This window comes from Lithobates pipiens, unplaced genomic scaffold (genome assembly GCF_037356315.1).
Source record: "Lithobates pipiens isolate NorthernLeopardFrog02 unplaced genomic scaffold, aLitPip1_a1.2 Scaffold_27, whole genome shotgun sequence".
Lineage (NCBI taxonomy): Eukaryota > Metazoa > Chordata > Amphibia > Anura > Ranidae > Lithobates > Lithobates pipiens.
Window position 1 is genome coordinate 175030946 of NW_027507788.1, and position 26866 is coordinate 175057811.

At 43.7% G+C, this 26866-nt stretch overlaps 1 protein-coding gene across 1 annotated transcript in view; it reads right to left on the reverse strand.

Annotated features, from left to right (window-relative positions):
- RIMKLA (ribosomal modification protein rimK like family member A) overlaps positions 1–26866 on the reverse strand; it is a 113057-nt gene that overhangs the window by 55503 nt on the left and 30688 nt on the right. Inside the window, exon 2 of the mRNA XM_077457917.1 lies at positions 4962–5192. Coding sequence (XP_077314043.1) covers positions 4962–5192 — 231 coding nt within the window. The remainder of the gene's footprint in view (positions 1–4961; positions 5193–26866) is intronic.

Here is a 26866-nt window from a genome sequence, read left to right on the forward strand (position 1 = left end):
CCCACCCTATTGATATAGATATATATATATATATATATATATATATATATATATATATATATATATATATATAAAAACATTAAAAACACCCTGACATAAGTGTAAGTGATTACATAACCTCTGTTCTCAGCTGCATAAGGAGCTCAGAGAGCTGGGGAGAAGAAACTGGTCTTCCCAGTGAATGGCTTGCAGGGGGGGGGTGTCATGACAAGTCTGATCATTGGAGAAGAGTTCTCAGCACTGCTAGAAAACTGACCACTTTAGGGTTGATTTACTAAAACTGGAGAGTGCAAAATCTGGTGCAGCTGTACATGGTAGCCAATCAGCTTCTAACTTCAGCTTGTTTAATTACATTTTGACAATAAAACCTGGAAGCTGATTGGTTTCTATGCAGAGCTGCACCAGATTATGCACGCTCCAGTTTTGGTAAATCAACCCCACTGTTCTCTCTTGCTTAGTGTGGTCAGTTTTTATAGGAAAGCAAAGGGATTGGCAGGAACACCAGGGATTTCTTACAAGTACATGGTACAGCAGGTACATATTAGGAATATGAAATGTTAGGTTTACATATTCTTTAACCACTTCAGCTCTGGAAGGTTTTACCCCCTCCCTGACCAGGCCATTTTTTGCGAAACGGCACTGTATTAGCGCGGCCGTGCAACTCTGTACCCAAATAAAATGTATGTCCTTTTTTTCCCACAAATAGAGCTTTCCTTTGGTGGTATTTGATCACCTCTGTGATTTTTGAGTGCACCCCTCACATTTATGTAAATATTTTATTCTATCTTTTCATATGACAACACTGAAGAAATTACACTTTGCTACAATGTAATGTAGTGAGTGTACAGCTTGTATAACAGTGTAAATTTGCCGTCCCCTCAAAATTATTCAACAAACAGCCATTAATGTCTAAACCGCTGTCAACAAAAGTGAGTACACCCCTAAGTGAAAATGTGCATATTGGGCCAAATTGGCTGTTTCCCCTCCCCGATGTCATGTGACTCATTAGTGTTACAAGGTCTCAGGTGTGAATGGGGAGCAGGTGTGTTAAATTTGGTGTTACTCTCTCATACTGGTCACTGGAAGTTCAACATGGCACCTCATGGAAAAGAACTCTCTGAGGATCTGAAAAAAAGAATTGTTCCTTTACATAAAGATGGCCTAGACTATAAGAAGATTGCCAAGATCCTGAAACTGAGCTGCAGCACGGTGGCCAAGACCATACAGCGGTTTAACAGGACAGGTTCCCCTCAGAACAGGCCTCACCATGGTCAACCAAAGAAGTTGAGTGCACGTGCTCAGAGTCGTATCCAGAGGTTGTCTTCAGGAAATAGACATATGAGTGCTGCCAGCATTGCTGCAGAGGTTGAAGGGGTGGGGGGTCAGCCTGTCAGTGCTCAGACCATACGCCGCACACTGCATCAAGTTGGCCTGCATGGCTGTCGTCCCAGAAGGAAGCCTCTTCTAAAGATGATACTCAAGAAAGCCCGCAGTTTGGTGAAGACAAACAGACTAAGGACACGGATTACTGGAACCATGTCCTGTGGTCTGATGAGACCAAGATAACCTTATTTGGTTCAGATGGTGTCATGTGTGTGTGTGGCGGCAACCAGGTGAGGAGTACAAAGACAAGTGTGTCTTGCCTACAGTCAAGCATGGTGGTGGGAGTGTCATGTTCAGGGGCTGCATGAGTGCTGCCGGCACTGGAGAGCTACAGTTCATTGAGGGAACCATGGATGGCAACATGTACTGTGACATACTGAAGCAGAGCATGATCCCCTCCCTTCGGAGACTGGGCTGCAGGGCAGTATTCCAACATGATAATGACCCCAAACACACCTCCAAGACGACCACTGTCTTGCTAAAGAAGCTGAGGGTAAAAGAGATAGACTGGCCAAGCATGTCTCCAGACCTAAAACCTATTACCGTATATACTCGAGTATAGGCCGACCCGAATATAAGCCGAGGCCCCCAATTTACCCCCTGGAACTGGAAAAAATTATTGACTCGTGTATAAGCCGAGGGTGAGACATGCCTGTCCATCCCTGTGTGTCCGTCCATCCCTGTGGGTCCATCCATCCCTGTGTGTGTGTCCATGCATCCGTGTGTGTGTGTGTGTGTGTGTGTCCATGCATCCGTGTGTGTGTGTGTGTGTGTGTGTGTGTCCATGCATCCGTGTGTGTGTGTGTGTGTGTGTGTGTGTGTGTGTGTCCATGCATCCGTGTGTGTGTGTGTGTGTGTGTGTGTGTGTGTGTGTGTGTGTGTCCGTGCAGCCTACCTGTGTCCAGCCTGCCTGTGTCCGTCCAGCCTGCGTCCCGTCCAGCCTGCGTCCCGTCCAGCCTGCGTCCCATCCCGGCCTGCGTCCCGTCCCGGCCTGCGTCCCGTCCCGGCCCGGCCCGGCCCGTCCCGAGCCGAGCCTCCGTCCTTCAGCTCTTCGTCGGCGGCCATTCTAGGATTCAAAAGCCGCGCCTCCGTCGGTGATAGGCGGAACACTCAATTTCCCACTGACTGCTGGGAAATTGAGTGTTCCGCCTATCGGATGTCCGTGATAGGCGGAACACTCAATTTCCCAGCAGCCTGTGTTCCGCCTATCACGGACATCGTCTCATCCTCGTCCGTAGTACGAGGATGAGACGATGTCCGTGATAGGCGGAACACAGGCTGCTGGGAAATTCAGTGTTCCGCCTATCACAGGCGAAGGCGGAGGCGGAGGCGCGGCATTTGAATGTTAGAATGGCCGCTGTCTGTCTGCTCGATACGCTGATCGAGCAGGCAGACAGCGATGACTCGAGTATAAGCCGAGGGGGGCACTTTCAGCCTCAAAAAAGAGGCTGAAAATCTCGGCTTATACTCGAGTATATACGGTAAGCATCTGTGGGGCATCCTCAAATGGAAGGTGAAGGAGCGCAAGGTCTCTAATATCCACCAGCTCTGTGATGTTGTCATGGAGGAGGTGGAAGAGGACTCCGGTGGCAACCTGTGAAGCTCTGGTGAACTCCATGCCCAAGAGGGTTAAGGCAGTGCTGGAAAATAATGGTGACCACACAAAATATTGACACTTTGGGCCCAATTTGGACAATTTCACTTAGGGGTGTACTCACTTTTGTTGCCAGCAGTTTAGACATTAATGGCTGTGTGTTGAGTTATTTTGAGGGGGCAGCAAATTTACACTGTTATACAAGCTGTAAACTCACTACTTTACATTGTAGCAAACTGTAATTTCTTCAGTGTTGTCACATGAAGATAGAATAAAATATTTACAAAAATGTGAGGGGTGTACTCACTTTTGTGAGATACTGTATATAAAATTGCACAAAGTGTTTACCAGAGCTAAACCTTTCATCCTATTTCTACATTTCTGCATTGGTAAATTTCAAAAGCCAATATAAAGGAATAGTAGTGGTTAAAAAAAAAAAAACACTTGTGGGTTTAAAGTAGTTCTAAAGCCTTAGGCCTCTTTCAGATGAATGATCCGTTCAGATCCACCTGTCAGTTTCTTAGGCAGACCTGAACGGATGCTCCATAGACCTCTATGGAGCGTTGGATGTCAGCGGTGACATGTCCACTGACATCCGACCCGCTCCGATCCGAAAAAGTGTGACGGAGGAAAAACCTACTTTTCCATCTGTCTGCGGATCGGATGACAATGGACTCTGCGGTCCGTCGTCATCCTATCTCCCATAGGGGAGAGCGGCGATCTGATAGATCCGTCCCTGCGCAGTGAGCAGAGACGGACCGGTCCTCTGCCTGCTCAGCGGGGATCGACAGAGTGATCTCCGCTGAGCAAGTGGATATCCACTGGGGCGGATCATCACGGATCCGTCCCGTGTGAAAGAGCTGAAATGGATATTTTATAGATAGGCAACTCCTATTCTCATATTGATTAGTGGTTCCAAATTAATAATAACTACTGCAGTAGGGAACAGACACAAAAGATACACTCAGCATCTTTCCAAATAACCGTTCTCCTTTATGATGCATTTGAAGGTTTTTATACACATGATTACGTAGGTATCACATTAATATTACAATTATACCCTTATGGTAGCAAGGGGCGTTACATAGGCAGGCTAATTCTAATCAGGACTCGAAAGAATGCAAAACATGTACTGAAAACATTATTAGTGCCGTGTGCACAGTGAGGGCATTGTGCAATACATATAAAATAGAATACAATTATATACAGAACCTACAAATTTCCATTACAGAGCCCTTAAGGTTTTCCCCCTTAATGCATTCTATGCAATAAGATGAAAGACCTTCTGTGCTGCAAATTTCCCTTCAACCAACCCATCCCCCTTATTCTTACCTTAGCCCAATCCAATCCACTGCTGTCAATCAAATGCTGTGCCTAGCGATCACGGGGCAGCACCGAAACCGCCCGCCTTGTGTCAATAGACAGGGCAGCTCAGGAAGGGGCATGTACGGGTGCCCCTATGGAAAGCAGCTTTCCATGGGGACACTTGCCAAAGAGGAGGAGCTTTCAACGCCGACGGGGGACCCCAGAAGAAGAGGATTAGGGGCTGCTCTTATGCAAACCCATTGCACAAAGCAGGTAAGTATAACATATTTGTTATTTCATTTTTTTTTTAATTAAGGTTTAATGTCTATTTAACAAATCTTTTTTTGCATAATTCTCCTTTAAGGGGGGAGTGGCAGCATCTTATGCCTACATACGTTTGCTAATAGGCGTCCCTCGTTCTCATCTCAAAAAGTTGGGAGGTTGTCTAGGGAATAAGGAGGAACTAGTAATGACTATCTGACGTCTGACCGTACCCTTTGTATACACACAGACATGCAGTTCCTTTAATTGGTGGAGATTAGTGTTTGTTTCTACAGTGATGTATATTGTTACTATCTGCCTCCTTTGTGAATAGGTAACAGGTATAGTGGAACACATACCAGAATGTCCAAACCGGTGATTCATGTGTATGGAATCTGGAGCTGAGGCAGAAACTTACCATAAGAGAAGGTATCGGGCAGAGGAAGTCCATGGCCAGCTAACTCCTGAAACGTCCAGAATTTGTTTACGCAATTTAGAATGGCTTGAGAGCGATTCACCAGACGGCAGCCCAGTTTCTCGAGGTGTCGCAGGACAGTTATATCACTATCAGACTGCACAGTAGGAGTTGGGACCCGGACCAGTATCACCTGAGGGTAGGAGGTCACTGTCTTCTTATCAACCTGCAAGCCTGAAACAGAACAAGAAGAAAGATGAAAGAAAACACATGGACCAATAAAAAAACAATTTATACTGCTATATCTTATCTTTGGTAAAAATAACCCAAATTAGTGGATATTATTTGGTCTTTGTGAAAGTTAGAGAGTCTACAAGCTGTGGTGCAAATCACACAAAATTGATCACATCTGATGTACTGGTGGCCTCTCTCATTTCTTGTGACCCGAACAAGTCAGGAAAGTACAAATACCCCCCAAATGACCCCTTTTTGGAAAGTAGACATTCCAAGGTATTTAGTAAGAGGAATGGTGAGCTTTTTGATGTTGTAATTTTTTCCCACAATTCTTTGCAAATGAAGATTTTTTATTTTATTTTAATTTTTTCCACATAATTGTCATTGTAATAGGTTATTTCTCTGCTACTCCTCCTGAGTATTACAATACCACATGTGTGGGACTTTTCCACAGCCTGGCCACATAGAGAGGCCCAACATGCAGGGAGCACCATCACGTGTTCTAGGAGCATTAATTACACATCAAACTTCTTGACTACCTATTACACTTTTGAAGGCCCTGGAGCACCAGGACAATGATACGTGGCACTGATACGTGGCACTGATACGTGGCACTGATGACAGATGCCACTAATACGTGGCACTGATGACACGTGACACTGACAGATGGCACTAATATGTGGCACTGATGACAGATGGCACTTATACGTGGCACTGATGACACGTGGCACTGATGACCCATGGCACTAATACGTGGAACTGATGACAGATGGCATTAATACGTGGCACTGATGACACGTGACACTGATGACAGATGGCACTGATACCTGGCATTGATGACACGTGACACTTATAACAGATGGCACGTGACACTGACAGGTGGCACTGATGCAGATGGTACTGATATGTGGCACTGGTGACAGATGGCACTAATATGTGACATTGATGACACGTGACACTGATATGGCACTGATGACAGATGGCACTATGTGGCACTGATGTGGCACTGATGACAGGTGGCACTGATGACAGATGGCACTTATACGAGGCACTGGGGACAGATGGCACTGAGGACAGGTGGCACTGGGGACAGATGGCACTGATGACAGGTGGCACTGGGGACAGATGGCACTGATGACAGATGGCACTGATAACAGGTGGCAGTGGGAGCAGATGGTACTGACAGGTGGCAGTGGGGACAGATGGGCACTTTATTTTCGTTTTATTTATTTATTTTTTATTTATTTTTTACACTAACCGCTGCATCTCTGCAGCGGTTCATCTCTCCCTCCTCACACGCTGTCTGTGTGAAGAGGGAAAGCCGGCGATGAGAGATGATCTCATATGTTTACATGTGAGATCATCTCTCATTGGGCACGCCGATCGTGCTGTAAACGGCCGCTGTGATTGGCCGTTTACAGCAATCTGTGACTGGCTGTGTCTGGGGGACACGGCCAGCACAGAACTTCCCCGATGCGCGCCCGCGGCGCGCAGAGGGGAAGTTAAAGGGAGGACTTCCAGGGACGGACTCCCAGCAGATAGCGTCCACGCTGCAGCCGTCATTTGGCTATAGCGCGGGCACGAAGTGGATTAAAATGTATGTAATGGCAAAACATTTTTTTAGTGTGGCCACGCCATAGTGCATGCTATAGATTAGACCAGGGCTGTTTTTAACTCGGGGCAAAAGGGGCAGCTGCCCTCGGCCCTGTCTTTGTTGCGGGGCCCTAAGTAGCTGCCTCATACTTGCCAACTATCCTGGTTTAAATTCCCTTGTCATTTGAGGTTTTAGCCCTGTGTTGTGTACTGATATCTCAGTGTGAAGTTCTGTTACTAATGCTGCCCAGCTCTGCCCTTTTGTTGTGTACAGATGACTCACCTGTAGACTCTGTGTTTACATGTAAATCACCGGCATTCATATTTGAATAGGGGCGGCCGGCAGCATTGATATGTACATCATGGCCCCCTGAGGTCATATCCACAGTAATCTCATTAGCACATTATGCAATTGCCTTACAGGTCCTTCAGAGCGCATGTGCTGGTGATGTCAGTGGCTGCATGCAGAGTGAATATCTCCTACACGGTGTGCGTTTAGGAGATGTTCACCTTACCTACAGGTAAGCCTTATTATAGGCTTACCTGTAGGTAAAAATGACAAAGCAGGCTTTACTGCCACTTTAAGGCTTGCATGGCCTCAGACAATACTTATGGTGTCCCAGTGCTGTTTGCTTTATGTCCTACTGCTTAAAGTGGAACTTTAGGGTAACGCATTTAAATAGGTGGGCAGGAAGGATTTTTAATGCAAAGGAGAAATGCTTTGTCTCTTCTACATTAAAAATAGTTACCTGCCTGTATGCATGCGCAGGAGTGATTTCACCCCTGCCCAGCCAATGACAGCGGCCAGTAATTAAGACCTGGAAGTCAGCCGTCTGAAGATGTCTGTGGCCAGGCGGGGAGCTCGGCCAACGCTGCATCACTGGAGCTGAGATGAGTTTTGTTCCGCTTTAAGGGACTGTTCTAAGTAGCTTCAAAGAGAAAAGTGTCCTCACATTCATGTCAAGTGTTCTGGAGTATCCCACAGTCCCATACAATTTAATCTGCAATAAATGCTAGAAAGGCATCAGACCAAAAAGAGGCACAACATAGGAGAAAAGTAGGACAGAGGGCTTTGGTTCTGAAGAAGGGCAGTCCTTCCAAGTGAGAAACATTTGTGCGTTATTGGCCAGACCAGGGTCATTGCATGCTGCACTTTTGCATCCAGTGGCTATGCAACCATAGGACATCCAGTGCCCATGCAACCATACGACATCTAGTGCCCATGCAATAATTGGGCATCCAGTTATACCATAAGACATCTAGTGCTCATGTAATCATTGGGCATCCAGTGTCCATGTAATCGTAGGACATCCAGTGCCCATGCAACCATAGGACATCCAGTGCCCATGCAACCATAAGACATTCAGTGCCCATGCAACTATAGGACATCCAGTGCTCATGCAGCCATAGGACATCCAGTGCCCATGCAACCATAAGGCATCTAGTGCCCCTGCAATAATTGGGCATCCAGTTATACCATAAGACATCTAGTGCCCATGTAATCATTGGACATCCAGTGTCCATGCAACCGTAGGCCATCCAGTGCCCATACAATCATCGGCCATCCAGTGCTCATGCAATCATAAGAATTTTCCCTTCTTTTTATAGTGAGGGGCTCCTCTGCAGTGTACATCGAGGAATTGCCTTACACACAGACACATACTAGCTCACTTCCCTCCTTTAATCTTAATGCTTACATCAGCTGTTACTGCTCAGTGCGCAGTCATCAACAACCACTACGGCTTGCATACTATAAATACCAGCATAATAGGCGTACAGAGTGACTGCAGAGACAAGGTATAATCACTGATCCATTTCCACTCAGGAGTTTAATGTGCTGCATTTATATTGATGACTGATGGGTTGTGAAATGTGCCGAGCTGCAAAGGTTTAAATAACTTAGAAGAAGAGCGCACTGCACACACAATGCGGAGTGAAAATCTCCTCCAATGTGCTGACTCATTCACTCTTGCTAGCATCTTCAATAAAAGGGAAATAACAAACTAGGCTAGTGTGTCAAAAGTCTACACGAGTGGCCTTTTTCAGGAAAGAGTGCTCATTTGCAGGCCTGCACAGGCACTGGGTGCAGAAATTGAACATACAATTTCCCCAGTCCAGGTATACCAATAGTTCACGGTTGTCCCTCATTTGCAGGACTGTGCCTCTTTTTGAACCAAAAGGGGCCCTCTTTCCCCCTCAGTTCTCTCTGTCTTTAGTCTATTGCAGGGGTCTCCAAACTTTCTCAACAAAGGGCTAGTTTACTGTCCTTAAGACTTTTGGGGGGGCCGAACTATGGCCATTGGGAGTAGAAAAAGTAATGATGTCAGTGGGAAAAAAAACAATACCCCATCTTTGGTGTCATTGGTAGAAATTTTGCCCTATTATTGTGTCACTGGGAGAAATTGTGCCCCTTTATTGGGGTCATTGGGAGGAAATTGTGCACCTTTATTGGGGTCATTAGGGGGGAAATAATGCCCCATTTTTAGCATCAGTGGATGAAATAATGCCCCAAGGGCGGTATAAAAGCAAACAAAGGACCACATCTGGCCCCTGGGCCGCAGTTTGGAGACCACTGGTCTTTTGCATGGGTGTTTATAAAAATGTATTATTTAAAGCACAAATTAACCTATAGCACATCTTCACTCAAAAGTAGTAGTACCAATCCTCCCCAACCTCCAGCCCCAACACATTTGAATTTTGTTTTGTTTTTATGGGGAGTGGGTTCCTTTTTTGACAGATACCCACACCCCCACTTCCTCAATTCTGGCCTAGGCAAGAATGAGGACGCTCATCCGGCCCCACCCCACACTCCACATCATACATCTCAAGAAGCTGTCTCAGGATCTTGTGCATGCGCAATGGGGGGCCAGCTGTGATTCATTAGGAAGTCACAGCCAGCTTCCAAATCCAAGACAGCGGTGGTGGAGACCCGACCAATGAGAAGAATCGGCTGCAGGAGGACAGCACTGGGCTAAATGCACAGCTAAATACATTCTAGGTAGATAAAAACAAAAGGTGTGCAAAGTCTTACAGCAGCTGCATTCTAAGTGTTTGTCACACTTCAGCGCCCTATGCTGGCAGAGCTGAGTAACAGCTACACCCCTCAACACAAGTTTCCTTGCCCAGAATTGTACCGCAGAGAAGGGGAGGGGCATGTCTGATCTGGTCTGTTACATTACTGAGAGCACTGGTTCTAATTCCTATTAGATATCTAGCTCAAGTGCTGTAGGTCTAGTCATACATATATAGATTTCTATCATTCAACACCATGATAGAGAAAGAAATCCATTGATTTCCCCATCTGCACTAAACAGTATGAATAGAGAACTCTCTACTACCAGCTATAGAATTTAGCCACTGCAGCACCCATGGCTGCCTGGATACCTGAGCAGAAACAGTATTTCATAGGATCTGATAGAATGCAGTCACTTTTAGGCCAATAAAATTCCAGCCGTCTCAGTTGATTTCTAAACAGTGTTTGTTGAGCTGGGTGGTGCCAACACTGCCACCCATGGCTCAAATTTCTCAATTTGAGATGTGTATGAGTAACCTAACAGGAACGCAGAGGTAAGACTCTGAAAATGGAGGTTGTTCGTATAAAGTCTATCTGACTTCATATCTATTTCTGTGACTTCAACTGCCCTTTTAATATTAACAAATGGTGGACATACACAGCCCAATTCCATGCTAATACAATGCCCCATTTCAATGCTTAATTAGAGTAGTGAAGCACAAGTTTTTTTTTTTTTTTTTTTTTTTATAAAATCTTTTTGCAACATGGACAATCCTTTCCTTTTCTCATTGTGCTAAATGTAGACATAGAAGCTTTTCCTTATGAAAAAAAGTCACAAATTATGGCCCATGGGTCACAGACAGAAGGTTTGGGAATTTAAAGATGTCTCCTACAAATTGTCCTCTGGGAGTCATCTGTCTGTCTATGGTCAGCTATGCTTGTCGGTAGTGATAATTTTTCATAAGATATTATATCATTTCCATTGTCCAAATCTTTTTTTTTTAAACTGACCTGCGTATGACAAGGCATACACCATCTGTAGATCCAAGGGCACACAGCATCAGTTTTTTTTGAGTTCTGATGAAGAGGGATTTGCCCTTGAAACACATAAGCCTCCTCCCTGTGTATGGGTATTACTCGAGCATGGGCGTCCGCAGGTAGGGGCAAGGAGGGGGGTCAAGTGCCCCCCCCTGGAATCAGGGATCAGATCTTAAATTCAACACAGTTCCATCACTATTGGGGTGACACCATTGTGGTTCTGTCAAGCCCCCCTATCAGTGTAATGTGACTGCGGGCTCTTTTCCTTGCTCAGTCCAGCAGAGAACTCGGCGGTGCTGTGACAGGAGAAAGGCGAGCTGCGGGCTATCAGGTTTCCCCCGGTCACCCCCCCCCCTTTCTCCTGTCAGGGAGACGACGGCTCTCACCAGGTTCCCCACCCAGCTTTCTGCCCGCTCCATTCCTTCCCTATTGGCCATAACTGAGGGCCAATCAAAGGAGACTAGGAGAGGAGAGCATCATGGGACATGTAGTCCCAAAGATTGGTGGCCCCATTTTCCACAGGGAGGAGGCTACAGCTCGATCAAGAGAGAGATTGAGAGACTGCAGCCTGGAAAAAAAGCTGAGGGAGAGAGTGCTGCAGGAAAAAGAATGAGGAGTGTGCTGGGCCACACTGCCCAGTGCCACCAGAGAGAGAGAGCTACACTGTCCCATGCCACCAGAGAGAGCCATGCTGTTCAGCGCCACCAGAGAGAGCAACGCTGCCCAGCACTGCCAGAGAGAGAAAGACTGAGCCACTGCCAGGGTACAGACATGCTACACTACTGACCAGAGTCGCCCCAGGGGAACCCAGAATGAGCGATCGTCCAGCCGGTGGGATCACTGCTGTAGTTTCACTGGGACTGGTAAGAGGGCCTGTTGGCCATTATCCATTACTTATCTTAGGGACTGGACTACGTCTGCAGTCTCTGACCATGATAATGTGATAATGACATTGTCGAAAAGGGGCGGCGCATGGGTGACCCTAAATTTATGCCCCCCCCTGAAAAAAATTCTACGGACGCCCATGTACTCGAGCATCGCATTGGATTGCCTCTTGGATTATTGTCGTTTCTTATTTTAATATAATTCTAATGACATTGTGAGTATATTGGAATTTTTAGTCTTTGAATAAATAGTTTTTATGGTAATGCAGGAGGTTGGTGCACACTCTTTTTTTTGTTATAGTTACTTTCAGGGCTTTTTTTTTTGTCAGAGAATAGGTGCAGGAACTCCCCCTTTCCAGGTCAGCCTTGTCTCCTCCAAACACCGTTCCTTGGTTCCACTCCCTACCCACCTCCCAGGGCTGCCCCTTTTAGAAAATACAGAAGCATGTTACATTGTAATTTGTATGGAACTAGTTAATGATAACAATAAAAGCAGTAAAATAGATCCCCTGCAGCCAACAATAATAGATCTGCCCCCCCCCCCCACCCCGCAACAATGGACCACCCGCAAAAAAATACCCCCCCCCCAGCAACAATAGCATACCTCCCAACTGTCCCTGATTTTAAGGGACTGTCCCTGATTTGGAGCAATGTCACTCTGCCCCTCATTCCACCTCATCTGTCGCTCATTTTGATCTGATCTATATACCGTATTTATCGGCGTATTACACACACTTTTTCCCCTTAAAATCAGGGGAAAATTGCGGGTGCGTGTTATACGCCGATCCACCGCGATTTCCTTGCGATTCTTGGGCTCTGGGCGGCTTTCAGCTGCCTTCGGCCCTTCTCGTGGCTTTCGGCCACCTTCGGCCTTTCTCGGCAGTTTTCGAGAGCGGCCGAAAGCCTGCGAGTACGGCCGAGGAGGCCGAAAGCCTCCAAGTACGGCCGAGGCGGCCGAAAACCACTGAGAAGCGGCGAGAGCGATCGAAAGCCTCCGAGTACGGCCGAGGCGCCCGAAAGCCTCCGAGTACGGCTGTGCCGGCCGAAAAAGCCTCCGAGTACGGTCGAGGTGGCCGAAAGCCGCCGAGTACGGCCGAGGCGGCCGATAGCCTCCGAGTACGGTCGAGGCGGCCAAAAGCCTCTGAGTGCGGCCAAGGCGGCCGAAAGCCGCCGAGAACTTCCGGACGCCGCCGAGATACGAAGGACATCTCAGCGGCGCCATTTTTGAAAACAAAAGCTGAGGGGACAATGATGCACAAGGCTGCAATGACGGACAAACTGCATGACGGACAGGCTGCATGACGGACAGGCTGCAATGACAAGGCTGCAATGATGGACAGGCTGCATGACAAGGCTGCAAATGACACTGACAAGGCTTCAGATGGACACTGATAAGGCTGCATTGATGGGCATTTAAATGTAAGGTTTTTTTCCTTAAATTTCCCTCCTAAAAGTTTTTTTCCTTAAAATTCCCTCCTAAACTTGGGGTGTGTGTTATACGCCGGCGCGTGTTATACGCCGATAAATATGGTAGTTGTATATAAAATGCACTTTTTATCTTTTAAAAAGTGTTTCCCAGTGCTAAGCCTTTCTTCTGATTTCTAAATTGCTGCATTTAAAAGCCAATATAAAGGAATAGAAGTGGTAAAAAAAAGCACTTGTTATTTCATTAACCTTTTTTGGGGGGTTATTTCTCCTTTAAGGGGGTGTGGCAGGGGGTGTGCCCTATGCCTACATACATTTGCTAGTAGGTGTCCCTCATTCCCATCTGAAATTGTTGGAAGGTACGCAATAGTCCCCCTGGAGCAACAACATATCTCCCTGCTGCCAGCATCAATAGACCACCCCAGCACTAGCATCAATAGACCCCCCCCCCCCCCAGCACCAGCAAAAATAGATACCCCCCAGCAATAATGGATCACTTACAACAAAATATCCCCCCTCAGCAAAAACAGACCCCCTGCAGAAACTACAGATCTCCCTACAGCCAGCATCAAAAGACCCTCCCGCAGCCAGCAACAATAGACCCCCTCCCTCAACAGTAAAACTCTTCCAGCTACAACAGTCCCCCAGCAACATAAGACCCACCCCCAGCAACAATAGATCCCTCACCAGCAACAACAGATCCTCCCCCTGCACACAAAAAATCCACACAAGTGGCAAAAGATCCCCCAGCAGCCAGCATCAACAGGCCCTGCAGCACACCCCAGCACCCCTTGCGATTACACACATTGTTGGGGTGCCGGGCCCATGTTCCCCTGCATTCCCATTGAAAAAAAATCTCTGGTTACTTAAAGGATATCCCCAATCTGAAGAGGGTAGCAAAGCCTCTTGATGGAGCATCTGCTTCGGAGATCACATAAGAAGAGTCAAGTTTTTTTCATATTAAAGTGGTTGTATAGTCAATTTTTTTACTTTTACCTACAGGAAAGCCTATAATAAGGCTTACCTGAAAGTAAAAAAAAATATCTCCTAAACCTGTACGGTTTAGGAGATATTGCCCTCGCAATGCGCTGCTGACTGCAGCGGCGCATGTGCACAGGGGATTCTCGTCTGAAAGTCCACCAGACGCCGGACCCTGCCAGAAAGAGATCTCCCGCGCGCATGCGTGGGAGTGACGATATCGCGGCTCCGGCCACTCACAACGCCGGAGCCGCGATACCCGGAAGAAACGCAGAGGAAACATATCAGCTCCCTCGGAGTGGATCGGGCCAGATGTCGGGGCCTCGTTCTAAGGTAAGTATTTCATAATGAGCTAGTATTCGGTGCATACTAGCTCATTATGCCTTTTCCTTTGCAGGTCAGGAAGGAAAAAAAAAACTTCAGCGGGTATACAACCGCTTTAATTATATCATGCATACCTTCCAACATTTTGAGATGGAAATGAGGGACACCTACTAACAATGTAGGCATAGGACACGCCCCCCTTAAAAAAGGAGAATTAACAAAAAAAGAAAAAAGAAAGAAGGAGGTTAATTAAATCCACAAAGGCTTTTTTTTTTTTACCACTGCTATTTCTTTATATTGGCTTTTAAAATGTACAAATGCAGCAATTTAGAATTTGGATGAAAGGTTTAGCACTGGAAGACACTTTTTGAAATAAAAAAAAAATATATAAAACTATATAGATCTGACCAAAATGAGGGACAAATGAGGAGGAATGAGGGACAGAGGGACAGAGGGACATTGCTCCAAATCAGGGACAGTCACTCGAAATCAGGGACAGTTGGGAGCTATGTAATCTTGTATGCAGGATGAGTGGGCCTATTGCTCTGGAAGCACTGGTGGGTGTTTTTTTGTTTAGTTTTTAACATAAGCTGAAATACAATTACTGATTTGGTCTGATTGTCATGATTTTATATACACAGGAAATTGCGCTGCATTTTTTCCCCTTTTCTGTGCATGTCATTCAACAAGTCGCACTTTCATTAACTCCCGTTGCACACATAATCTATGTATTCCTCAAAGTTTTCTTATTAGCAGGGTGAGTGTGCAGTGTTCCAACTTTAGCCTTGCACTAAAATGAATCATATTCTCCATCTGCTAATCGTACCAGAAAACTGCAGAAAACTACAATCAGGTGCTGGGTAGCCCACTTTGATTGTATTTTATGGACCTCACTGGTAAAAATTGGACTCAGTGCTGATGAATATTATTATAAGGAAACAGATCATAAGGCCAGTTTTTTCATTTTTTTTAACCACTTCCATACCGGGCCTTTTCTGACACACCTCTCCTACATGTAAAAATTATATATATTTTTTTTTTGCTGGAAAATTACTCAGAACCCCCAAACATTATATATATATATATTTTTTGCAGAGATTTTAGGGAATAAAATGGCGATTGTTGCAAAAAAATAAAAATAAAAAATAAAAAAAATAAAGTTAGCCCAATTTTTTTTTGTATAATGTGAAAGATGATGTTACACTGAGTAAATAGATACCTAGCATTTACCTCCACACTCATGGAATTGCCACAAATTGGTACTTAAAAATCTCCATAGGCGAAACTTTACATTTTTTTTACAGGTTACCAGTTTAGGGGAGGTCTTGGCCTAGAATGGCTGCTCTTGCTGTAACGCACGCAGTGATAATTCACATGTGTGATTTAAACGTCGTTTACACATGTGGGCGCGACTTACGCATGCGTTCGCTTCCGTGAGTGAGCACGCGGGGGGGGGGGGGCGCTTTACTTTTTTGTTTATTTTACCTTTATTTTTATATTTTTTTTACACTTTGTCTTTAAAAAAAAAAAAAGAGAGATCACTTTTACATTATTCCTATTACAAGGAATGTAAACATCCATTGTAATAGGAATAGTGTGTGACAGGTCCTCTTTATACAGAGATGTGGGGTCTATAAGAACCCACATCTCTCCTCCAGGCTGAAAAGACTGAGATCAAAAAAAAATGAACTGTCTAGGCCTTTCCAGCCGAATCCCTGGCTTTGTTTACATCCGCCGGCCCAGACGGATGTAAACGTCATAACATCGCACACAGTCCTCCGAGGGTCATGACTGGGGAAAATCTGGTCACCAGAAATCTCTATGATCAATTTCCAGCGGCGACCGATTCGTTCTCCGGGTCGTGTGGACCAGCCGAGAGAAGCACTGGAGGGTGGCAGGAGGGGGCATGTCCTGTAAGAACGATCAAGTGGCTGAACTGCCACCATGATTGTTCTTACTGTGCACAGCATCGCCGCCTGAAAAAGATGATATCTGAATGATGCCTGTAGCTGCAGGCACCATTCAGATATCCCCACTCAAAGTCCAGGACGCCATATGACGTTCTTGGGCTGGAAGTGGTAAAAAAAGGGGGAGGGGGAGCATTAGTAGGGTTGCCACCTCATCCCTATAAACCCAACCACATATGAATTATACAGGTTCTGAGGCTAATTTAATGTAGATAGGCCACCAATTAAGTTTAATTACCACCTTATTTAGCCGCAGAACCTGTGTAATTCATATGTGTTTGGGTTTAAAGGGCTGAGGTGGCAACCCCAGAAGTTAGTCACATGGTCTGAGCACTATAGCTCTTCCACCTCCAGCTTTCGCGCAGATAAAATTTGTAATGCTGACCATATTTTTTTCAACCACTTTAAGCCTGCTTTGGTCTGCACAAACGATCAAATGGTTGAAGGTAGCCTGCTAACAACACTTTCATGAAACCATTAAGTCAGTGAAATGCTGTTAGTAATTTGTATTGATCCATTTAACTTTTCCATTCGATCACTGGTTGAAAGGCTTTCAAGTTACAAGAAAATTACAGCAAGGACTGTTAATACTCAAATGTTTAGTATTTGCATTTTAGATGCATTGCTGCGCAGGTGTGTGGTGTAGCTGGATCAGGTCTACCTCAACCTAAATCAGGGGTCTTCAAACTTACTAAACTAAGGGCCCGTTTACTGTCTTTTAGACTTTGGGGGTGAGGGGGTTGGAAGACTGTGACCAGTGGGAGTAGAGACTGTCCCAGCATCCGTGGGAGCATTAGTAAACAATACTCCATCATTGGTTTAAGAGGGAGGAAAAGTGTTCCATTTTTGGTATCAGTAGCAGGAATAGTGCCCTCAGTGGGAATTATAAATATCAGTGGAAATAATAGTTGCCATTGTAGATATGATTGGGAGGAATAGGAACCCATCACTGGTGGGAGGAATGGTGCCCCATCGTTGGTGTCAGTATGGATAGAATAGTGCCCCCAAGGGCCAGATAGAGGCATATCCGACCCTTGGGCTGCTGTTTGGAGACCACCGACCTGAACCATCCCCTCCATACAGTGCCTTGAAAAAGTATTCATACCCCTTGAAGTTTTCCACATTTTGTCATGTTACAACTAAAAACGTAAATGTATTTTATTGGGATTTTATGTGATAGACCAATGTGATATGTGATAGTCCAACACAAAGTGGTACATAATTGTGAAGTAGAAGGAAAATGATAAATTGTTTTCAACGTTTTTTATAAATAAATATGTGAAAAGTGTGGCGTGCAATTGTATTCAGCCCCCAAGCTATGAACATCTCATGGAGCACTGTTCAATCCATCAAACATGGGACAGGGAAGCTGGTCAGAGTTGATGGGAAGATGGATAGAGACAAATACAGGGCAATTTAAAGGTCCATACACACGATCAGACTTTTTGAAAACAAACATGCTAATTAGCTGTTTTAAGGCAACATCCGACCACGTGTATGCTCCATCAGACAAACATTTTTGTCATCTGACTTTTGTTGGCTGTGTGAATGGACAAACTTTTCGAAAACATAAGTCTGATGGAGCAAAGTCCGATCATGTGTACAGCAACCCATCAGACTTTACAAACAGAACCAATGCAAAAGATCAGACAACAATACAGAAGTTGACCAAAGGTGGCGGTAAAGAGCAGAAAAAATGTGATTTAGTGAAAGTTGGCTGAAAAAGTCAGATCGTGTGTATGCTTAACAAGTTCACAGGCAACGCCCTTTGTATAGAAATCCACGGGAAAGTTTGTACAAAGTCAGATCGTGTGTATGAGGCTTAAGAAGAAAACCTGTTAGAGTCTGCAAAAGACTTGAGACTGGGGTGGAGGTTAGCCTTCCAGCAGGACAATAACCCTAAACATACAGCCAGAGATAGAATGGAATGGTTTAGATCAAAGCATATTCATGTGTTAAGCCCCATACACACTATCAGATTTTCTGCTGATTTTCTGCTGATTTTTGTCTTCAGATTTACCAAAACCATGTAGTGCAAGGGCTTGCCTGATTGCATACAAATTTAAACTCCTAAGGTTTGACCTCATATTATATGGTTTTGGTAAATTTGAAGACAAAAATCAGCAGAAAATCTGATAGTGTGTATGGGGCTTTAGAATGGCCCAAAGTCCAGACCTAAATCTAATTGAGAATCTGTGGCAAGACTTGCAAATTGCTGTTCACAGACACTCTCCATCCAATCTAACAGAGGTTGAGCTATTTTGCAAAGAAGAATGGGCAAGAATGTTACTCCCTAGATGTGCAAAGCTGGTAGAGACATCCCCAAAAAGACTTCCAACTGTAATTGCAGTGAAAGGTGGTTCTACAAAGTATTGTCTCAAGGGGGCTGAATACAAATGTACACCACACTTTTCATATATTTATTTGTAAAAAAAAATTGAAAACCATTTATAATTTCCTTTCCACTTCACAATTATGTGCCACTTTGTGTTGGTCAATCACATAAAATTCCAATAAAATACGTTCTTGGTTGTAACATGACAAAATTTAGAAAATGTCAAGGGGTATGAAATTTTTTTCAAGGCACTGTATTGTATGTATCATTTGGAATCTGGCGATTGTTAAGATTGCAAATACATAAAAATGGCATAATGTATTAATTTAATTTGTACAAACCCAACTTGATCTTCTTAATATTACCCTAATGATTTACACAAGCAGTTACTTTTTGAGCATGCATTGCAATGTTGATTTAAAAAAAGAGAAAAAAGCCCTTTTTATAATGGCAAGCTATGACTAATTCACTCTCCCTTATGTCGGAGGACATATGTACTGTCTTAGCCCTTGTACACACGGTCGGACATTCCGACAACAAAATCTGTCGGATTTTGTCCGAAACTGGTGTTGCATATACACAGTCGGACAAAGTTGTTGGAAAATCTGATCCTTTATAACGTGATGACGTTATTTCGTTACGACGGGACTACGTTCAGGCTAGTAGCCAATAGCTTTGGTCTCGGAATTTGATCTGAGCATGCGTGGCACTTTGTCCGATCGGAATTCTCTACCAACGATCGGACAAAGTCCGATCGGATCATGTTGTTGGAAAATGTTATCGCCCAGCTCTAAAACTTTGTCGGTCGGATATTACGACGAAAACAGTCCGATGGAGCCCACACACACGGTCGGATTATCCGGCAACATGGTCCGATCGGACATTTTCCGTCGGAATGTCCGACCGTGTGTACAAGGGCTAAGAGGAAAATGTGGGGCTGCCATTGCCAGAGGTGAGGGGTGTGGGCCAATTTACAATGTTCTGCAGAAAGATGGATACTTAGCCATAACTCCCAACTTTCCCCTTAATTTGGAACCAAGTCCTTCTTTCCTCTTCAGTTTTCCTTCTTTTTGATCTAATGTATAAACCTTGATAAAAATGTATTATTTATTTATCGAAATAAACCTAAATCTCCAATCTCTAAATTATTTTGAGAAGCTAATATAAAGGAACAGTGGTGGTTCAAAAAGGCACTCGTGGTTTAACCAGTGAACTCCTGCATTTTAATTCTTCATGGTCCATGCTACAGAGGCTGTAGTAGGGGGTGGTTCATTTGCTTACCTACTTATAAATGGTGGACAAAATATAGAAAATGTCTTATCTCTTGGCAACTATGAGGTTGATTTACTAAAACTGGACAGTGCAAAATCTGGTGCATGGTATCAAATCGCTGTAACTTCATTTTAACAGCTTATTCAATTTAACAAAAAAACTAACAAACTGGAAGCTGATCCTAAATCCTGAAGTAAATCAACCCCCTATGCCTCTTTCTAATGGTTATAGTAAATGGATGAAGCTAAGGAACTCTGGTGTAGAGCTACCACTACTGGAGACACCAAGAGACATAGAGGCTGCTATGTTGTTCTATTGTTGACTGTACCTGCTAACAGGGATTTGCTCTTCTTCTAATTAATACTATCTAAGGAAAAAGGAAAAAAAAAATAAAGAAATGCCTTTATATACATATGTGATGTTCATTGCCAGTTTATTTTAGTTTTAGTAGACCTTTTAAAAGGAACTGTGACTATTTCAGGCACTCCAGAGCTTCTGTATCCCACATCCTGCCCTTTCAGCCAAGCTGTTCTTCATAACATTCAAAGACTCTGCAACAACACAGCACAGCTATGCTGCATCTGATGGCAAGTGTATCTGACACACAGACTTCTAGTATGTCTAACAGATCAAAAGCAAGATGGCAGCTTGTGACCTGCGGGCTACGGAATGTAGTGGGAACACACAGCCATCTAGGAGTAGGCCTAGAACTTCTGGAGCATACATAAGCAAGGCTGCAGATTCTCTCAGCACACAAGCCCAGGGCAAGGGCAAAATTTGAGGTGACGTGTGAAATTGACTGACCTCAGCTGCTTCAGCATCCTTAGGGAGATTGCATAAGAAACCATGTTGTTTTCTAAGGCACGGAGAACACACACTGGTAAAGCTTTGGTTCACAGGTTTATGCTCCCAGAAGAGTGCGTACTTTAGATGTACAGTGCATTGTACGTTTCTTTCCATCAGCAGTTTACCTCCTCGCCTCACATTTTCTCCATCCTATGGTCCAATTTATAGTGGCAATAACCTGACCTATTCCTAAGTATCTGTGGCATGATATAGTCCCAACGTGTTTATTGTCCATTAAACGAAAGTCTAGGCATTGCTATGTACCTGAGACATCCCACTTTCTCACTCGATGATAGTGCATTGCGATGAGTATATACCGTATCTCACAAAGTGAGTACACCCCTCACATTTTTGTTAATATTTTATTATATCTTTATGTTTTCATGTGACAATACTGAAGAAATTACACTTTGCTACAAAGTAGTGAGTGTACAGCTTGTATAACAGTGTAAATTTGGTGTCCCCCCAAAATAACTCAACACACAGCCAATGTCTAAACTGCTGGCAACAAAAGTGAGTACACACCTAAGTGAAAATTTCCATATTGGGCCCAATTAGCCATTTTCCCTCCCTGATGTCATGTGACTCATTAGTGTTACAATGTTTGAGGTGTGAATGGGGAGCAGGTGTGTTAAATTTTGTTTTTATCGCTCTCACTCTCTCCTATTGGTCACTGGAAGCTTAACATGGCACCTCATGGCAAAGAACTCTCTGAGGATCTGAAAAAAAAATGGTTGCTCTACATAAAGATGGTCTAGGCTATAAGAAGATTGCCCAGACCCTGAAACTGAGCTGCAGCACAGTGGCCAAGACCATACAGTGGTTTAACAGGACAGGTTCCACTCAAAACAGGCCTTGCCATGGTCGACCAAAGAATTTGAGTTCAGCATCATATCCAGAGGTTGTCTTTGGAAAATAGATGCATGAGTTGCTGCAGAGGTTGAAGGGTTGGGGGGTCAGCCTGTCTGAGCTCAGACCATACACTGCACACTGCATCAAATTGGTCTGCTTGGCTGTCATCCCAGAAGGAAGCCTCTTCTAAAGATGATTCACAAGAAAGCCTGCAAACAGTTTGCTGAAGACAAGCAGACTAAGGACATGGATTACTGGAACCACGTTCTGTGGTCTAATGAGACCAAGATAAACATATTTGGTTCAGATGGTGTCAAGCGTGTGTGGCAGCAACCAGGCGAGGAGTACAAAGTGTGTCTTGCCTACAGTCAAGCATGGTGGTGGCAGTGCCATGGTCTGGGGCTGCATGAGTGCTGCCAGTACTGGGGAGCTAATGTTCATTGAGGGAACCATAAATGCCAATTTATACTGTGACATACTGAAGCAGAGCATGATCACCTCCCTGCGGAGACTGGGCCGTAGGGCAGTATTCCAAGATAACGATCCCAAACACACCTCCAAGATGACCACTGCCTTGCTAAAGAAGCTGGGGGTAAAGGTGATGGACTGGCCAAGCATGTCTCTAGACCTGAACCCTATTGAGCATTTGTGGGGCATTCTCAAATGGGAGGTGGAGGTTCACAAGGTCTCCACCAGTTCCGTGATGTCCTCATGGAAGAGTGGAAGAGGTCTCCAGTGGCAACCTGTGAAGCTCTGATGAACTCCATGCCCAAGAGCGTTAAGGCAGTGCTGGAAAATAATGGTGGCCACACAAAATATTAACACTTTGGGCCCAATTTGGACATTTTAACTTAGGGGTGTACTCACTTTTGTTTCCAGTGGTTTAGGCATTAATGGGTGCTTGTTGAGTTATTTTGAGGGGACAGCAAATTGACACAGTTATACAAGCTGTACACTCACTACTTTACATTGTAGCAAAGTGTCATTTCTTCAGTGTTGTCACATGAAAAGATATATTTAAAAATTTACAAAAATGTGAGGGGTGTACTCACTTTGTGAGATACTGTAATTTTTTAAAGACAGATGCACAGGGCAGTAGCAAAGAAGGAGAATGTCCATGTTGCAGGAGTGTCAACTACATCAGGCACTGCATATTGGTAGAGTTATGGAGTGCCTATTCAAGCTGGAAGATTCCCCTTCAAGGCAGACTTATGTGCAGCCACGTGTGAGGGGGTGCAAATATACAGCATTCTAGAAATGTCTAGAAATGTATCCATAGTGGTGCCAGACCCCCACCCTTCTGCTACCCAATATTAATAGAGTGGTCACAAAACTCTAGGTGTGTCTATCAGTGTATGGGACAGTTAATTTCCAGGTTCATAGAACTGTCCCTTTCCAGATTCTATAACATTAATGGGACTGTTAATTTCCAAGTTTTAGAACAGTTCATTTTTTTACGAAGAACAGTTCATGGGACTATCACATTCCAGGCTGAAGAGGCTGAAGAGCGCTTCACTGGAATTTCACTTTGCATGTTGTACAAAAGTGCATGGAACTATCTTTAAAGGTTTTCATTTATTGAGGTCATTGTATATCTAGTAGTAGTAAAAATTATGTTTGAAAGCCATAGGTGACAATTACTAGTTAGTGGGACTGACACTTTCCAGATTCTAGATCACTTGGTAGGACTGTCAATTTCCAGGTTTTAAAACAGTTCAAGGGACTGTACAATTATTAAGTCAGAGAACAGTTCATGGGATCATCACTTTCCAAATTCTCAAACACTTAATGGGATTGTCAATTTCCAGATTTTAGAAAAGCTAATTGAACTGTATTTTTTTTAAAGTCATAGAACAGTTCATAGGACCGTACATTTTAACATTTTAGAACACTTGATGGGACTATCCCTTTCCAGGTTTTAGAACAGTTCACGGGACTATAATTTTTTTCAGTTGTAGAACAGTTCATGGGGCCGTCACTTTCCAGATTCTCAAACATTTGTTAGGATTGTCAATTTCCAGGTTTTAGGAGAGATCTTGGGACTAGTTGTAGAACAGTGCATGGGACCATCACCTTCCAGAATCTATAACATATAATGGAACTGTCAATTTCCAGGTTTTTGAACAATTCATAGGACCGTCACGCTTGATGAGATTGTCATATTCCAGATTTTGAACAGTTCACGGGGCTGTATTTTTTTTTTTTTTACTTGTGCAACTGTTCAAGGGACTCTTCCATGAAGAATTCATCCAGGCCATGGTATAACTAGAAATAGCTAATGAATTGCAATTGTCTATTTTGGTAATGTTAAAAATGATGTTTGAAAATTGTAGAACAAGCTCAGTTGCAGTTGACCAACTCATACTAAAGCCCCATACACGCTATCAGATTTTCTGCTGATTGTTGTCTTCAGATTTACCAAAACCATGTAGTGCAAGGGCCTGCCTGATTGTATACAAATTTAAACTCCTAAGGTTTGACCTCATATTATATGGTTTTGGTAAATCTGAAGACAAAAATCAGCAAAAAATCTGACAGTGTATATGGGGTTTAACTAGTTAATAAAGTAATAATTTTTTTAGGTTGTAGAACATTTCATGAGTCTTTCGCTTGCTAGATACCGTAAGCATGACTAACAGTGGTAGGGTTACTATACAGGAGTAAGGCAATAGATCTGTCATCTTTTAACAAATGTGCTTTACTGTAAGCTGTGAACATGAGAATCACACATATTTACACAGTCATTATGTTTCCTGTGAACACATATTCTACAGACTTCTATTTCCAAAAGAGTACCAATTATGGTTACTGGGAGCAGTAGAAAGTGTTGCCTGCAAATGAGGCCCTTAAAGTGATACTAAAAACACACTGTTTAATTTACATTGTCCCTTCTACTTCTGTATATGGATGATGTCACTGTAATTTTAATAAAAAAAAAAAAGTACCTTTTTCCTGATCAATATACAGCTGTCACATGATACAGCTCTTTCCCAGCCTGTCTTGCAAGGAAACATAAGCAGGAGGAACTTCTAGTCCTCTGCTGCTGGTCACATGTACAAAATAAAAAAAAACTTTTGGAATACAGAGTAAAAATAAATAATTAATATCAATAAACTATTATAAATTGTCATACAAATATATATTTTAACTCAAATCTTTAGTATTTTTTGGCAATAACAGGGTGTGGGCAGCTTTCTAGATAGCAAGCGATTGTGCTGTAAGTTTGAAAATGACTTGCTTGAAGTTTGAAAAGTTATTGCTAGAAATTCCATGCCACATGCCAATAGTCATCCCTCCATGGGGATCACTGTGGCAGAATTTTCATGCTGTAGACTTACAGGGCTCTTGCTGTAGACTCACCACTGCAACTGTGCTCTTGTTAGAGACTTGACAATGCAAAATTTGCTACAAATTGGAAAAGTGTCAACTAGAACTTGTGCTTCAAGTGCTCTGCAAGTATGCAACTTGCCAGTGAAAGTGTGCTGCAAATTAACAAGACTTACAATTAAACACTGCCACAAATTTGTGGCAAGCTATCCTTGCTATCTGGGTTTCTATGAGACATGGGCTGTCTAAGCCCTTGTACACACAGTCGGAGATTCCGACAACCAAATCCGACGGATTTTGTCCGAGACTGTTGCATACACACGATCGGACAAAGTTGTTGGAAAATCTGACCTGATTACGTTATTTCGTTACGACGGGACTACGTTCACGCTAGTAGCCAATAGCTTTGGTGTAGGAATTTGATCTGAGCATGCGTGGCACTTTGTCCAATCGGAATTCTCTACACATGATCGGAGTATGTCCGATCGGAGCATTTTGTCCGAAAATTTTACCAACAAGTTGGAAAATTTGATCCGTCGGATACTCCGACGGAAACAGTCCGATGGAGACCACACACAGTCGGAATATCCGACAAAACGGTCCGATCGGACACATTCCGTCGGAATCTCCGGCCGTGTGTACAAGGGCTTAGAATCTGTCTTAGAATAACAGGGAGGTGAAGCCTCCACCAATCTACATGTAATATCCCGCCCCCATTGAGTTTACCTGGTTAGTGGGTATACGCCCACATGCGTGACTCCATAGTCACATGAGCTGCTCAGCTGTGATAGGGAAGAAATGCTCATCGTAGAAACTCACTGAAAACTGAGCATGTGCAGTGCTGCCAACACTGCTCCGCAAAATCCCTAGCTGAATTGGGGACATGGACAGAAGGTGGAGAGAGCAGCAGGATCAACCAGTTTTTTTTTTTTTCAGAATACAGGAAAGAAATCTCATAGTGACTGAGTAAGTATGAACAGCATGTAATAAACCATTTATTCATAGTTTTTTTTTATGATGTGGGTTTAGTGACACACCCCCTACATTATGTGTACATTTGCTGAACCTTCTGTAAACCCCTGATGTAAAGATAGAGTAGTCAGAAGCCTCTCTACCAACATGGACATGCCACTGCATTACAGTCATGATGGTGTAATCTCACCCGCAGGGGGGAGAGTATTTTATTTTAATACTCATCAGTCTATGAATTATACATCATTTGGCTTACATATGGAATCAATGCAAGAACACTGAAAAAGCAGAATCATTAAAACTTAAAACCATTGGCAGCTTAAATGTATCTTTGAGCGGAAGGTTGTCAGTTCAATCTGCGGGATGACTGCACCACGCTCTTTAAACTAATCTACAGTGACAGTGAGGATCCTCCAGTGTATACTGTACTGTACGTACGGGAGGCTATATACCCTGTAGGGGTCATTTCGGTTAGTATTTTAGTATGTAGTGTACTTAACAGGATGTGTAAAATATCTCTAAACATAGACAGACTATAAAATGAGTGACCTCTGTCTCAGGTCTACATTGCGTGAGCTCCCTCTCAAATCTAAGATTCTAACAACTAATCTTTCCTTCAGTTTAATTGTGTTGAAGGTGTGTGCTTTGACTATTATTACCGGGCTTGTGTTGACTTTTCCTTGTAGATGTTATTTTACAGCAGCTGGAAGATGAGCGGCATAGGTCATGCGATTTAACAAATATCTCTTGTCCTAAAGTTGCATTACAAAGTCCACTCATCTATCTTAACAAATACAGGCGATTTTTATAAACAATAGATATATAGTGCCTTAAAAAAGTATTCATAC